This window comes from Carica papaya, chromosome 3, assembly GCF_054855325.1.
Source record: "Carica papaya isolate Zhongbai chromosome 3, ASM5485532v1, whole genome shotgun sequence".
NCBI classification, from domain to species: Eukaryota; Viridiplantae; Streptophyta; class Magnoliopsida; order Brassicales; family Caricaceae; genus Carica; species Carica papaya.
The window spans coordinates 1,996,070-2,009,788 of NC_142311.1; the positions used below are offsets into that span (position 1 = coordinate 1,996,070).

A 13,719-nucleotide genomic window follows, 5' to 3' on the forward strand; every position below is an offset into this window, starting at 1 on the left:
TTTATTGAGGCATGCATCATTCAGTTTTAATCTCTTTGTTTTTTTCTCCCCCTTGGCTTTGACTATTGGGAGTTAATTATGAATTCAATTAGTTTAATATTAATTAATACTATACTTAATAAGCACTTATATATTTGATTAAGGAAAAAACTCGTACATTAAATTAAAATAGTATTAATTTTTATGTACAAACATTTATTGTACTGAATAAATACGTATTATATTCAAATATTAAATTATATGTGAATAACAAATTGTATTAAATTTGACAAGTATGAAATGGGTCCAGTCTATACTCTCTATGTCCTTATATTATATATATATAAAATAAATATCATCACGATATAAAATGAAATTATATAATAAGTATTGAGTAAATATGGATAATTTATATTAGCAACGATATACTTGAATATACGTTAGAAACATAAATTAAAATACTATTATTTAGTTTGATAATTATTAAACATATTATAATAAAAAATAATATTACTAATTATGCATTAATGAAATATATATATGTATATTAATTAAACTGGTGGACGAAAATGACCAAATTACTTATATAACATTAATATACTTATAAATCCACTAAATCATATTAATTATGTATGGATGTTGGATCGTTAGTTAAATACAAAATTTGAAGTGCGTAAATTAAAAAAAAAAAAGAATAATGTATACGTAACTAAATTAATTAAATTGATACAAAACTACATGAATCTAATTAATTAATTATACAAATAATTAATAGTACTTGGTAATGTGATTAATTATATATTTCTTACATGTTTGTCACAAAAAATTACATATTATTACATATATATATATATATATAATGTTACGTATAAAATGTTAATTTCAAAATATCTACATGAGTTCTAATTTTGTAAATACAAACACGTCGAAATTTTGTTGGGTTGCATTAATTTCCAACAACACGAATTGGGCAGATAGAAGTTGAGAAGTTAGATGAATTGATTTTTAATTTATATAAAATATTTAGTTTTTTAAAATAATTTTATGTTGAATTTATTTGGCATTAAATATTTAATTTATTAATTTTAAAATAAATTTAATAAAAATTATACTACGTGTTAAAAAAAAATAAAATTATTTATTTATTTATTTAGTCCAATTATTATTATTTTTTTTTGTTGAGCTAAATTAATTTAAACGCATTCGTGGGCTTTAAGGAGGCCCAAATATTGAAAAAGCCCAAGTTTCAAAATAACAAAGTTAAAGCCCAATATGGAAAAAAGGGGGCAAATTCTGAATGGACGAGAAAACCTTAAACTACGCAAGTTAATTTACCAAATTACCCTTTATCGTATCGTATTCGTCTATCTGCTCCGTGCTGCTCCCAAATTTTTTAAGCTTATACCCAACAACAATCCCGCTTTTCCTCTGTTTCTGTCGCTCGTCTTCTTCAGCTTCTCAATTCCATGCAGATCCCAAATTAAAACCCTAATCGACATTAAGGTTCTTATCTTTTCGTCAATGGATTCTCTTCAAGCCAGTTACAGAGACGAAGACGAAGAAGACGCGCTAACCAAGCAACCAGCCCTCGCTACCGACGCAACCTCCACTGATTTTGAATCCACTGATCCACCCACCTCGGTAACCCAACTCAATAAAGATGGCGGAATCGATAACGATGCTGGACCTGAGAACGGCGCCGGAGTTATGAATGGTGGTCTACCTCAGAACGACTTCCGACCTGGACCCGAATGTGGGCCATCCGAATCTCTATCCGAGGACGACCCGACGGCATCCTCTGACAACCAGAAATCCCCGAAACATGTCAATAATGCGGTGCAAAATGGTGACTTGGATGACGAAGACGACGAGGAAGAAGAGCCACCTCCAAAGAAGCAGAAACAGCTCTCCTCTTTAACCTCGCTGTCATCACTACCACCGCTGAATCAACACTCCCCGGAGAAAGAAGCACTGCCTAAGGTTGATGGAACAAATGCGACGCCTACAACGACAGCAGCAAAAAAATCGAAGAAGAAGAACAACAACGTGTGGGTGACAAAGACTTCCCGAAAAGGAAAGAAGAAGAATAAAGCCAATAACCAGAATGCTGCCTCAGCCGAGGATACAGTTCTGATAACTCCGGTCCCTAGATTCCCAGACAAAGGGGATGATACTCCGGACATGAAAATCTGCTTATCGAAAGTCTATAAGGCGGAAAAAGTTGAGCTGAGCGAGGACAGACTTAGTGCTGGCAGCACCAAGGGGTATAGAATGGTCAGAGCCACTAGAGGGGTTGTAGAAGGAGCTTGGTACTTTGAAATAAAGGTGGTGAAGTTGGGGGAGACGGGCCATACCCGTCTCGGCTGGTCGACAGAGAAAGGGGATCTGCAGGCACCTGTTGGCTACGATGGGAATAGTTTCGGGTACAGGGACCTTGATGGGAGCAAGGTGCATAAGGCTTTAAGGGAGAAGTATGGAGAAGAAGGGTACAGGGAAGGTGATGTTATTGGGTTTTATATCAACTTGCCTGAGGGTGCATCGTTCGCGCCTATGCCGCCCCATTTGGTTTGGTATAAAGGGCAGAGATATGTGTGTGCGCCGGATGCCAAGGAGGATCCCCCTAAAGTGGTGCCAGGTTAGTTGCGGAGCTCATCTTTGCAGTGTTCTTTTTTAGCTAAGTTTAGTTTTCTATCGTTTTGGAGCCTGCGGATATTGTGCTTTTCCTTGAAATATATGTGTTGCAATTTGGTCGGAACTTATATAGAGTTTCTTACAGGTATTTTGGTATTGTGTTGTAATTCTTTTGATGACCATTTGCTAGAATTTCTTTGAAATAGAAGGAAATAAATACTGTTGTGATGCTTGGGTGTGTTGTGCTTAGTTGTACTGGTGGAAGTGCAAGGATTGGTGAGATAGCTTTTAAGGTTAGAAAATTGCTGGGAAATTTGACCCCCCCGTACTTTTAAGTTGCCTTTCAGAGGGACTATGCTGTTAGTTATCCACTAATACACTTTTGTATGGTTGCCATGGCAATCGTTGATCCAACTTCGTGTCCTTCTGGTGCAATGGAAGCAGAGAAACCTAGAGATTTTCAGTTAAATGACGGTTGTTGGTTCGATGATTGCTTTTTGCTTGATCAGGGAGCAATTGTATACCTTAAAGATGCTTTCACATGTAACAATTGTAAGGTAACACTGTATGCGGGCTGCAACAGCTTGATGCAAATCCACTAGTAGTTAGGTTGAGTTTTGTTTCAAAATTCAATTTTGTGAAATATGAATAATGATATGATATAAACAAGAAAAAGATTTGAATGAAATGACATTCTAATTCTAAGTCAATTCCATGTTTAATTCAAGTTAAGTGCTTTTGTTACCCTTAACACAAGTTAATATTTGAATCAAATGCAGTATTGTTTTTGTTTCCTTAAAAAAGTTACAGTTTGTCTAAAGACAAGCTTTGTTGTACTTGAGTTTTTTTATATGATTCACTGCCAGGCATGAGTTTCTTTGGGTCAGTTCAAACTAGTTGAATTTTTTCATTCCTACTGTTGAATATGGGTGTCCAATAGGTGTCAAATTCACTCTGCGTTTGTTATATACTGGACATTCATTTATATTTATATATCGCTACTATTTTGTACCTTATATAAGCTTAGCTTGTAGACTGGATTCACGTTGTCCAGAAGTTACAAGCACAAGATTATTTCCACGGTTTGATCAGGGGATTAAGGTTCCCTTTGGAAATTGTGGGCATTCATTGTCTTGATTACAACTTGGAGCCATGGTTATGTATTTTACATGGCAACTGGTTTTATGACTTTTTTTTTAATGAAATGGTTTTTATGACTTTAGACGCAATATATTGGAGGTTATCTGAAGTTACTGTTGTAGCATTAACTTTTTAGTTTCCGTCTAGGCTGCTAAGATTCCCAAAGTTTACAAGTTCTCTGTTCAGTTGAAGTTCTTCAAAATGAATAGTTTTATTTCTCTTCCTCCAACTGTTATTTGAGGAATCTGTTCGTGCCTTCTGTCTTTTTGCCTCTGTTCCCCCTCTTTCTCTTTGCAGATAGTAGTTATTTAATTGTTTTCTTTCCTTTTCTTTTTGGCTAAGTAATGAATTAATTGGAAAGGTAATGATGTAGTATATCAAGAAGAACTTCCGTCAAATCAAAAATAGGAAGGATAGTAAGAGAGTTTGACATGTAAGATGCAATAAATAGACAAGAAAAGATTAATGCTTTACTTCTTTTGGTTTTTCTATTGTCTCTCTTTTCCTAAGCTCTATATTAGGCATGGTGGAGCTACCTTCAAGTGTTAAATTTAGTAGTTTTTCGCTTGCACTTATTGCAAGATATGAGGTATAGAAATTCATGGCTACCATGGTTTAATTGTTTGGTATCAATGAAATATCAGTGTTTACTTGTGCTGTTTTACCACGCAGGAAGTGAGATATCTTTTTTCAAGAACGGAGTATGCCAAGGAGTTGCTTTCAAGGATTTATATGGTGGTCGTTACTACCCTGCTGCTTCAATGTATACTCTTCCAAATCAACCAAATTGTATGGTGAAATTCAACTTTGGGCCAGACTTTGAATGTTTTCCAGAGGATTTTGGTGGACGTCCAGTTCCCAGGTCCATGGTTGAGGTTCCCTATCATGGATTTGACAATCGAATTGAAAATGGTGTGACCAATGATAAAGATAAGAAAAATTAGCTGTCAAGCAGCGGCTTTCAGCCTTATTATGAGTGTCGGGTTGGAGATTGGTCTGAGTTTGGCATTCCATTGTAATATTGGTCACTGTTAAATTAGTATTAACAATGAGCATATGAATTTTGTAAATTCGATTTTTCCTTAAAATTTTTAAAAAGAGTTGATTTCAGATTTGGCAGTTGATAATTATAAACAAATTATAACTTGATATGTAGCTTTAATAATTTGTTGAATTTCCTTGATGTGATTCATTGTTTGGTAGCTTCCCATCTAAAGCATCAATTCACTATAACACTGCTTGCACTCTTTTCTCGTTCCCATACAAGGCATCAATTCATTGACACTGGTTACACTTTTTTCTCACTTACATTTCCAGAATTTCATGTGTGGCTCATTTTAATTTAATTTGCCAGGCTAAAAGCTCAGGGATTTTGGCTTTTCTAGGATTAAAGCTTCGTGTTCATGTACTTTTGAGAAATAATGACAGTTTTCTTAACTTCAATGTACCTGTGAGATGACTGGGGAAGAAACGGACGCATTTTAGCTGGCTCACACAAGGAAGAAATGGGGGAGGCAAGGAAGGGACTTCAGCTACAAAAACGAAGAGAACTGAGTGCTTAGAAAGAGAGAAGGGAATCGGGTTTTTTTTGGGGGGGGGGTGGGGGGTGGTGGGGGGGGAGAGACATGACTGGGGAAAAATGGGTGATTAGAGAAAGGAAAAATTGGGCGATTTTTTGGAGGAAAACAGAGCGCCTAAGAAAGGGAAAAATCGGGTTTGATAGGCCAGAAGAGATTAGAGAGGTTTGAGAGAGAGAGAGAGGAAGAGGTGAGTTTGAGAAGAGAAACAGAGGAGACCTTTCTGGATTTTTTTTTTTGGGGGCAAAAATTTGGGAGAGGAGACGGCTTGAGTGAAGAGAAGTTGAGGATTGAATGAGAATCCAAAAAGTAGAGCGAGATTGTGAGCATGGAAGAGCCTTGAGGTTGTGTGCGATGTCAGAAGATGGTGAAGCGAAAAAGGAAGAGTTCTGGGATTTGCAGCTGCTTTCAGGTTTCCGCTAGGTAACTTCGAACTTGAATTTACTTAGTATAAGAAGAACAAGTATGTTTGCGTTTAATACATGTGATTGAATAATGTGAGCATTGTTATTGCATTGGAAAAAGATTAGGGTTGTTGTTGCTTGATGAACCCTCATTTGGATTTTCATGAATGTTGTTAAGCTTTTCTTTTAGTACTCAAGTTTGTGTGAATTCACAATGTGGTGGAACCTATTGAGGAAACATGTTGACTTAGTTTGTATAGTTTGGTGAATGAATGAAGTTATTTTGAATGAAATTGCATGAGTATGCTTCTCTTTTGGAAAAGTTTCACTCTCGTGAGTCCTCTTTCTGGTATGAGCATGTTTGAACTAGGAGTTACTCAATCAAAGTGTTATGTTTGGCTTATTAGAGCATTAAAGATTTACTGTCTTGGGTTGCTACTAGACAAATTTTGTTATTGGGTTTAAAGCCCAAAATGTGGGCTTTTTTGAGTATGCTTAGTTGATAAACATTCTAAAATTTGAATAAGGTAAAAATTTCCGACACTAATTTTTTCGTCTGCCTAGATTAGTTTTATGTTAGGTTAAGCCGTTTATTTCAGATTTTGTGTTCTTATTTGGTCATTGTTTTATCCTTTCATTTTTTTTATCTGCGTAGATTATTTTATGTTAGGTTAAGTTAAGACGTTTATTTCGGATTTTATGTTCTTATTTGGTCATTGTTTTATCCTTTCATTTTCATTTAGTTCTAAAAATTTGCTATACCATGAGGCAGGTATCTCACACCTTTCTGTCTTGTACTATTTTAATCTGGATTTCTGTCAAAATTAGTTCTAATCTAGTGTCTAATCTCACTCCCAATAGAATCAATGATTTTTGTCAATTTTTAATTTTAAAATAAAAATAATAAATTGTAAAATAAAAGGATAAATCAAATCTTATTGAAACTTAATCTTTTAGGCGTGGTGTCACGGTTGTGACAGTGGGTAGAGGCAGAAGAGAGTATAAATGCACATGCCTCAAAAGACCTTTCTTATGAGAATCCCATTCATGGACATACCAGTGACTGTAACTGAGAAGGCATGGGAAGTAAATAGAACAAGTGATCAATCGTGCACTCGTTCTCATACTTACACCCACATCAATTGAAACAATCATTCAAATGCTGCTATGTGGTAGTCTTTGGGTCATTTGGGAAGAAAAAAATAGAACTTTTAGCTTATTTGCTCTTTTGTTGATGGAATTCTAGATAATTGGTTCCATACCTTGAATATTTTGTTGGTGCCATGAGCTCTCCCAGATGAAGTTGATATTTGGAAATTAATTTTTGTATTTTAACGCCTTGTAAATTCTTTTTGTCATGGATGACGCCCCCTTGTGCCTGTTTTTGACAACTTTTTTCAAATATGTATAGCGCTCGGTCACAATGGACAGTCATTCTGTCGTCCTATTTCTTGAATTTTGGTATTTGGAATGCAATAACCTTTTCTGTGTAACTGTGAAGTCTTTATTCATCCGCGCATTTTCATTTACCATAAGATATATAGTTCTGCACCTATGTACACGTAGCAATAATCGGACAGATTACTACAAAGACATGATTAATCAGTGATTGATCATTTATATCACTGTTAGCCTTTCCTTTGGATCCTGTAAAGGAAAGCAGGAAGGAAAGAGAACCAATAATGTCCTTACGAATGAGCTTAATCTAATGGCTCTTGTTTCTTTCCCTCATTGCTCCTGATATGCAAGTATCCATGCACTGCTTGTTGTTCATCTAGTGGATTGGAGAGTTAAGACCTTCTTGACAGGAGAGAGGATGGAGAACTTGGTGTCTCTTGGAAGGAAAAGGTGACATTTTCCTAAAAGATGGCCGCTTTTTGAGATGCTGCAGAGTCCTCTTGGCATAAAAAGTATAGAACAAAGGCAAAGCTCTCTCCTTGAATTTGAGAATGAAAAAGAAAAGCAGTCTATAAGCTATAAGCATGATTACAATAACTGCTAAGTCCCACCATTTTGAATGGTTCAGCTTAATGCCAAGCATGCTCGTAAGAATCACCTCCCCCTTCAATTTTGGCCCCCCAGGTACTAGAGAATCAAACTCAAGCCCAATCATGTCGTTCTTATAGGCGCCCTGCATTTGCCATTATAGACATGGTAAACTCCAGTTTATGGTCAGCTTTATTTACATCTTGCTGCTGTTGTACATTTTAAGTGTTACTTAAACTCTAAGATTATTACGCATTTCTCACATATTGATGTGGATCCTTCAAGGTGGTTATCAACTGAATTTCACATGATTATGAAAGAACGAAAATCATTTTTTTTTTCCTACTGTTCTTTTGTTAAATATAACATTTTGTTGCATTTTTCTTCGAGATAAGAAATGTAGATTCTAGAAAGATTACCTGTAATGCCCATGCGCCATAGTTGATATACGAGATAGGATAGCGCCAGAATATCTTGGGAAGGTCTGGGAGGAGCCGGAAGTAGCCAGATGTCATCATCATAATGCCCTACAAACAGAATTACCAGTGATTGTAACTACAATAATATAAAAAGAAACTGGGAGGAAGCTTTAGAGGAGTCAGGGCATCTCTCTTACTATATATCCAGCTCCTATTATGACTCCCATCAAGAAGTTGGGAACTAGTGAGGCTATCATCATCATACAGCTCTCTACAACTGCGATGGAACTAACAAGATCGAGGCAGATATATGTAAAATGTGAAATTCCTGGTTGAAATTTGACCATGTAATACGTGATGGATGCTGTCGAAAGGGACATCACAGTCAAGAATGGAAATGAAGACAGGAAATTGGAGAGAACATATGTCGTAACCCCATAATGGCCGTTGAGCCTTTCTCGAACAAAAACCTGTTTTAGGGAAGAAAGTGAATTACTGAAAGTCTAAAACTACTACTGCTACTCTTTTCTTGAACCAACACCTTGTAGATATGAATATTGCCCCCTACAAGCCAATAATCTTTCAAATACCTTCATTTCTTCTATGAAAGATGGGAAGCCTCCAATAGACATGAATGTCATAAAGCCTGATACAAATCCACCACAAGCTCCGCGAGCCATGATTGCGGTGTAGTCTGTTCCGACATCAAAAAATATTGTTCCCACACATATAGATAACAGTACATAGATTGCTATTCTTAACCAGTAATAACCCAAGTCTCTGGACATATTCACAAAAGATCTCCGGGTCAATATCCATAGCTGCTTCCACCATTTTGCTTGGCTCCCACTTTTCTTTTCAATAAGAAGTACTTCCTGCAAGGCATAATTAGGAACACATGATGAACTGTTCATGGTGGAGAATTTACCCAGATCCCTATTGCTTGTTTCTTAGTGTTGTCTAAAAGAATAAATCTTCGTGTAGTAATTCTTCTGTTTGCCTTTAATTAAATGCCTAGATAATCGCTTGTCATGCAATATTTTGACAACTCTGAAATTTATTGATGTGAAATGCTTCTTGTAATTCGATTAGTCCATCTAAACTTTATGGCTTCACGAAAGTCTGAATCACTTACAGTTGTTGATATGTCTTGAATCCTTGCTCTAGCAGCTGCTGCATATTCCGAATACCTGTATTTTTTAATCAGTGCAGCTTTGATCTCTCCTGTTGGTAAATTCTCCAGAGGATCTAATGGGTTCTGATCTTCCTGTTAGCAAGAAAGACTGTAAATTCCATGGAGAAAAGACTGAAAAGTTACAGTAAAACTGGATAAAATAGTAGCTAACCGCATATATTCTCCTAGATTCCAGTAGAGTTGCTGTTATTTCATCAAAGTCTGAATTGATACAACGGAGGAAGTGATCTGAAGGATTCCTCCGACTTGGACAAGGAAATCCTGCTTCAGCAAAGAACTGCAAGATTCATGCAGCCAAGATTGATACCAGACTCAGTTGGAACATGCTGAATATGCAAAGAAGGCAACCAACTATTGTACAAAATAAGCACTCTTGCATTGAGGTTGGTTTATATTTCTATTTTATGGATAGAGACGAGAATGCGTAAATAAATTAAAGATCTCAATCAATTTTATATCCAATTCATTTTAAATGTTTTTGTTAATCCTCTATTGACAAATGTAAATGCACATTCACCATTGTAGAATTCTATGCTTGGATTCAGAATGCATCAAATATGTAAAGTTTATGAATCAAATAATTAAAATTTCTAATATGAAATGAATTAAAGCTCTTGCCTTTACTGTTTTCCAAGAAATTGTTTACTTTCAAGAGAAAACATGTTGATTTGATCATTGTGAGCGACCGAATTTATTGAGTATAAGGAAACTATTACATGTTCTACTCTTTCTCAAGTGCAGGTGATGCTTTTATTGATAAGAAACTATCCATCTCATACCTTTGCAGCCATGGCTGCTGCTCCAAAGTAAACAGTCTCACCGCCAGAAAGGAGAAATAGATCTTCGAAGAGCGCAAAGACTTCACCACTGGGCTGATGAATTGAAGAGATAACAGTTCTGCCATCATGAGCAATGTTCCTCAAAGTCTGAACAACAAAGAAAGCAGAGGCACTATCCAGACCACTAGTTGGTTCATCAAGAAATAAAAGACGGGGCCTGGTAAGGATTTCGAGTGCAATGCTGAGTCTTTTCTTCTCGCCACCACTGATCCCTCTCAAGTGCCAGTTACCAATCAGCTGATCAGCACAATCTTGAAGACCCATTTCGGTGATTGTCCCTTCGACAATCCCGATTATCTCATCTTTTGTTAGTGTAGTTGGGAGCCTCAGTTGGGCAGAGTATCTTATGGTTTCCTTCACTGTCAAGGTTCCCAAAAATATGTCTTCTTGAGTCACATAAGCCTGAGATTTTTCCAGGTACATGAGCAAACTTTCTGGATTATCTTAATTGAATATTATTGGGGGGAATGCAGATTTTCTTGTGGCTTTTAAACTTTCTTATTAAACTTAAGTGCTTGTAGAATTATAGATAAAAAATAAATTAATTAAAGAGAGAAAATATCACAAGCTAAATATATATGTATCTTTTTCTCATTAGGTAATTAATTTTTTTTTCAAAGAATGAAAATTGAGAATATTTATTAGTTACTTACAGCACCGCCATACTCCAACCTCCTCTTCTTCCCATTAACAAGAACATTTCCACTCATGACAACATTTCCTGATAATCTACCTGCATATACACATACACATACACATACAGTCATTTATATATCATGATAGAAATTACCCACATGAGAAAATTCTGAAGTTCTAATTAAACTCAACTAAAAGAAGATACTTTCTACCTGCATATGCATATACTCATACAGTCATTTATATATCATTATACAAATGACCCACATGAGAAAATCTGAACTTCTCATTAAAATGAACTAAAAAAAAGATATTTTTATATGTTATCAAAAAAATGTTCATAATTAAATTATGTTACAACAAAAAAAGATTGATTCGATTAAATTTCTATTATCTTCCTAGTAAGTAAATTCTCACTCTAGTTTTTCATTTTAAATACATGTATATATATATATATATACATATATATTTGTTTGAGTTATTTTTATCTAACCTTAGATTGACACAGTTAATTAAGAGAGAGAGAGAGAACAGAACCAAACTGATCAAATCTTTAATTATGAGTACTAACAAATAGTGCTAGCTAGCTTAACCAAACAAAACTTTTTCTTTGTAACCAAACAAAACTTACCTAACATGAACATGGGAAATAGTTAAAAGGACAGACAATGACAATTTCCATGTTACCAAATCACGAGGGGAAACAAAATAGACGTGGTACGTGCACCAACCTTGTATATCGAAAATTATATGAGGATGCATGCAGTACACACGTATACGTATAACATATATATGTACACACACACACACGTATCTGTATAGTATAATTGATTATAAGGTGACTGACTATGTAATATAGGTAGAAATAAATGAGACTCTGTCCATTTGCAACTATTAAATTTTCCCATAATCTTAAAAGATGATAAAAGAAAATTTATTGTGTTGTATTAGGTTAACGTAATTAATGAGCTAAGTTGGGGAAACTTTGAAACTGACCAATTTTCAACTACTCCTGCAACATCTCTATTTTAGATGATCTTCCATTAATTTTTACTCAACTTCCTCTTTCAAAATATTTCTTCAATTTTTAAAAGCTTGTGAAATTGTTAGATTCGATTTTCAAAATTTAAGAACTTCATTTTGAGTAATTGTTAGGTACTTCCAGAGCATAATAAATTAACATGTTTCTACTATAAAAATTATGAAAATAAAGTAAAAAAAAATATGAATGTTAAGATAGTTATTGATTCAAGAAGTTAAGATCACTTGGTTTTTTTTTTTTTGGAGTATTAATTGGCTTTTCTTCCTTGGAAAATAACAACTAAATGAATGAAGCATAAACATAGGATGATGATGGTAATGGTGATGATGGAAAGGAGGTGATACACACAAACATATGTGTGTGTGTGTGTGTATATATATATATATATATATATGTAAGTTACCTGCTAAAGCATCAAGAAGGGTGGATTTGCCAGAGCCAGAAGGCCCCATAATGGCCATGATTCTTCCTGGTTCTGCAAACCCTGTTAGACCATTTAGGATTCTTCTTGTTGGACCGTTCCCAAAATTTGGCACCACCACCCTCAAATCCTCCCACACTAAGTACATCCCTCCTCCTCCCCCGCCGGCATTGCCACCGTCACGACAGCTGCCGCCTCCGCCCACCTCCGCCTCCACCTCCACACTACCCATCAGCTATTTTCGCTTGGTTTCAACACGAAGACCTAAACGTTAGATAATTTATGTTCAATATATATAAGGTACAAGATGATATGTAAGACAGTATGAGATTTATAAGTAGGTTATGATTAAGTTATTGAAGACTAGCCAGTTCGTCATATGTACACACACACACACACACACACATTGGGATTTACAGGGAATGAAAGAGTTTAGTAATTATGAAAATTCTAAAAAGAAAAAGGACCAAAACCCAGAGAACAAAGAGAACCAGAATGGAGGCAGATGCATGTAATCTATGTGAGTGTATAAATGAGAAGATGATGAAGAGAATGGGATTCATATATATATATATATATGTATATTTAGGGAGGTATGGTTGATTAGTGATGGGAAGTAATTAATGGTTAGAAGTATTAACTGACCAAACCTACCACACAACATGCTTCCATTAATACAAAGAGACAGGTGGAAGAAGAGAGGAACTGAAGAGCAGAAGAGTTTATCAGACACAAATATATATACACACACACACACACACACACACACACAGTAGTAGGGATCCCAGAAAGCCAGAATCACAATAAGGTATCACTTTTTTACTAATAGTTTCTTAAAATTTTGAACTGACTATACAATGTAAAATGAAATCTATATAATTTTTATCAATGAACTGTTTAAACTACGATATTAATATACACCCATTATATATAAAAGTTACATTTTTTTTTGAAGAAGAAAAAGAGAGACAGACTGAATTTATTGCTAACTTCAACTTCCAACAAAACTAGTGGCGCCGATATGTTTATATGGATGATCTTGAAGGGTTTTTCAAGGTAGGCATAAGTAAAACTACAGGTTCTTGCTTGTGTATTGTTTGTCTTTGTTTTGTAAACTTCCTTTTCTATATGATATGTACATATATATGTGTATATATATATATGTCTACGTATATAATGCATGTGAAACTGAGTTCTGGAAATTAGGTGAAATTGAGTTATGGTAATTAGGCTTAACCATGTGAATTTGTTCAGTCCAAAAAGGTAAACTATTAAGTCAAATTTTCAATTCTTTTTTCCTAATGCTATAATTAGGTTTTAAATTTTCCACTTCAACTTATAATTTTATTTTACTCATAATTATTTTATACAATAAATAATAAATCGTAATATACAAAAATATATCTATCACCATTTAATTTAATTATTGATATATATTTTTTTATAAAAA

General features: G+C 34.9%; 2 protein-coding genes and 1 long non-coding RNA gene across 3 annotated transcripts; 2 read left to right on the forward strand and 1 right to left on the reverse strand.

The window, feature by feature from the left end:
- Window positions 1-1,359: 1,359 nt before the first annotated feature.
- TRO (histone H3K4 methyltransferase TRAUCO) lies at window positions 1,360-4,952 on the forward strand. The gene is made up of 2 exons (XM_022038509.2): window positions 1,360-2,614; window positions 4,423-4,952. Exons 1-2 carry the CDS (start codon window positions 1,501-1,503, stop codon window positions 4,692-4,694), a joined length of 1,386 nt encoding a protein of 461 aa, XP_021894201.2. The 5' UTR covers window positions 1,360-1,500; the 3' UTR covers window positions 4,695-4,952.
- A 2,260-nt stretch (window positions 4,953-7,212) lies between these two features.
- ABCG13 (ABC-2 type transporter family protein) lies at window positions 7,213-12,826 on the reverse strand. Its single transcript, XM_022038472.2, has 9 exons — window positions 12,252-12,826; window positions 10,824-10,903; window positions 10,111-10,572; window positions 9,483-9,608; window positions 9,272-9,403; window positions 8,727-9,011; window positions 8,334-8,606; window positions 8,137-8,244; window positions 7,213-7,862 (listed from the first exon to the last, which is right to left on the reverse strand). Exons 1-9 carry the CDS (start codon window positions 12,499-12,501, stop codon window positions 7,506-7,508), a joined length of 2,073 nt encoding a protein of 690 aa, XP_021894164.2. The 5' UTR covers window positions 12,502-12,826; the 3' UTR covers window positions 7,213-7,505.
- On the forward strand, window positions 9,576-10,663 carry LOC110811869 (uncharacterized). Its single transcript, XR_002539218.2, has 2 exons — window positions 9,576-9,714; window positions 10,073-10,663. It is a non-coding gene; the product is annotated as an uncharacterized LOC110811869 (long non-coding RNA).
- Window positions 12,827-13,719: the final 893 nt, after the last annotated feature.

Coding starts and splice junctions, on each gene's coding strand:
- ABCG13 (XM_022038472.2), bottom strand. CDS start 12,501: ATGGGTAGTGTGGAGGTGGAGGCGGAGGTGGGCGGAGGCGGCAGCTGT. Junction 10,573..10,823: donor GGTTGGAGTATGGCGGTGCT/GTAAGTAACTAA, acceptor GAAAAATCTCAG/GCTTATGTGACTCAAGAAGA. Junction 9,404..9,482: donor AATCTAGGAGAATATATGCG/GTTAGCTACTAT, acceptor TCTTGCTAACAG/GAAGATCAGAACCCATTAGA.
- TRO (XM_022038509.2), top strand. CDS start 1,501: ATGGATTCTCTTCAAGCCAGTTACAGAGACGAAGACGAAGAAGACGCG. Junction 2,615..4,422: donor TCCCCCTAAAGTGGTGCCAG/GTTAGTTGCGGA, acceptor TTTACCACGCAG/GAAGTGAGATATCTTTTTTC.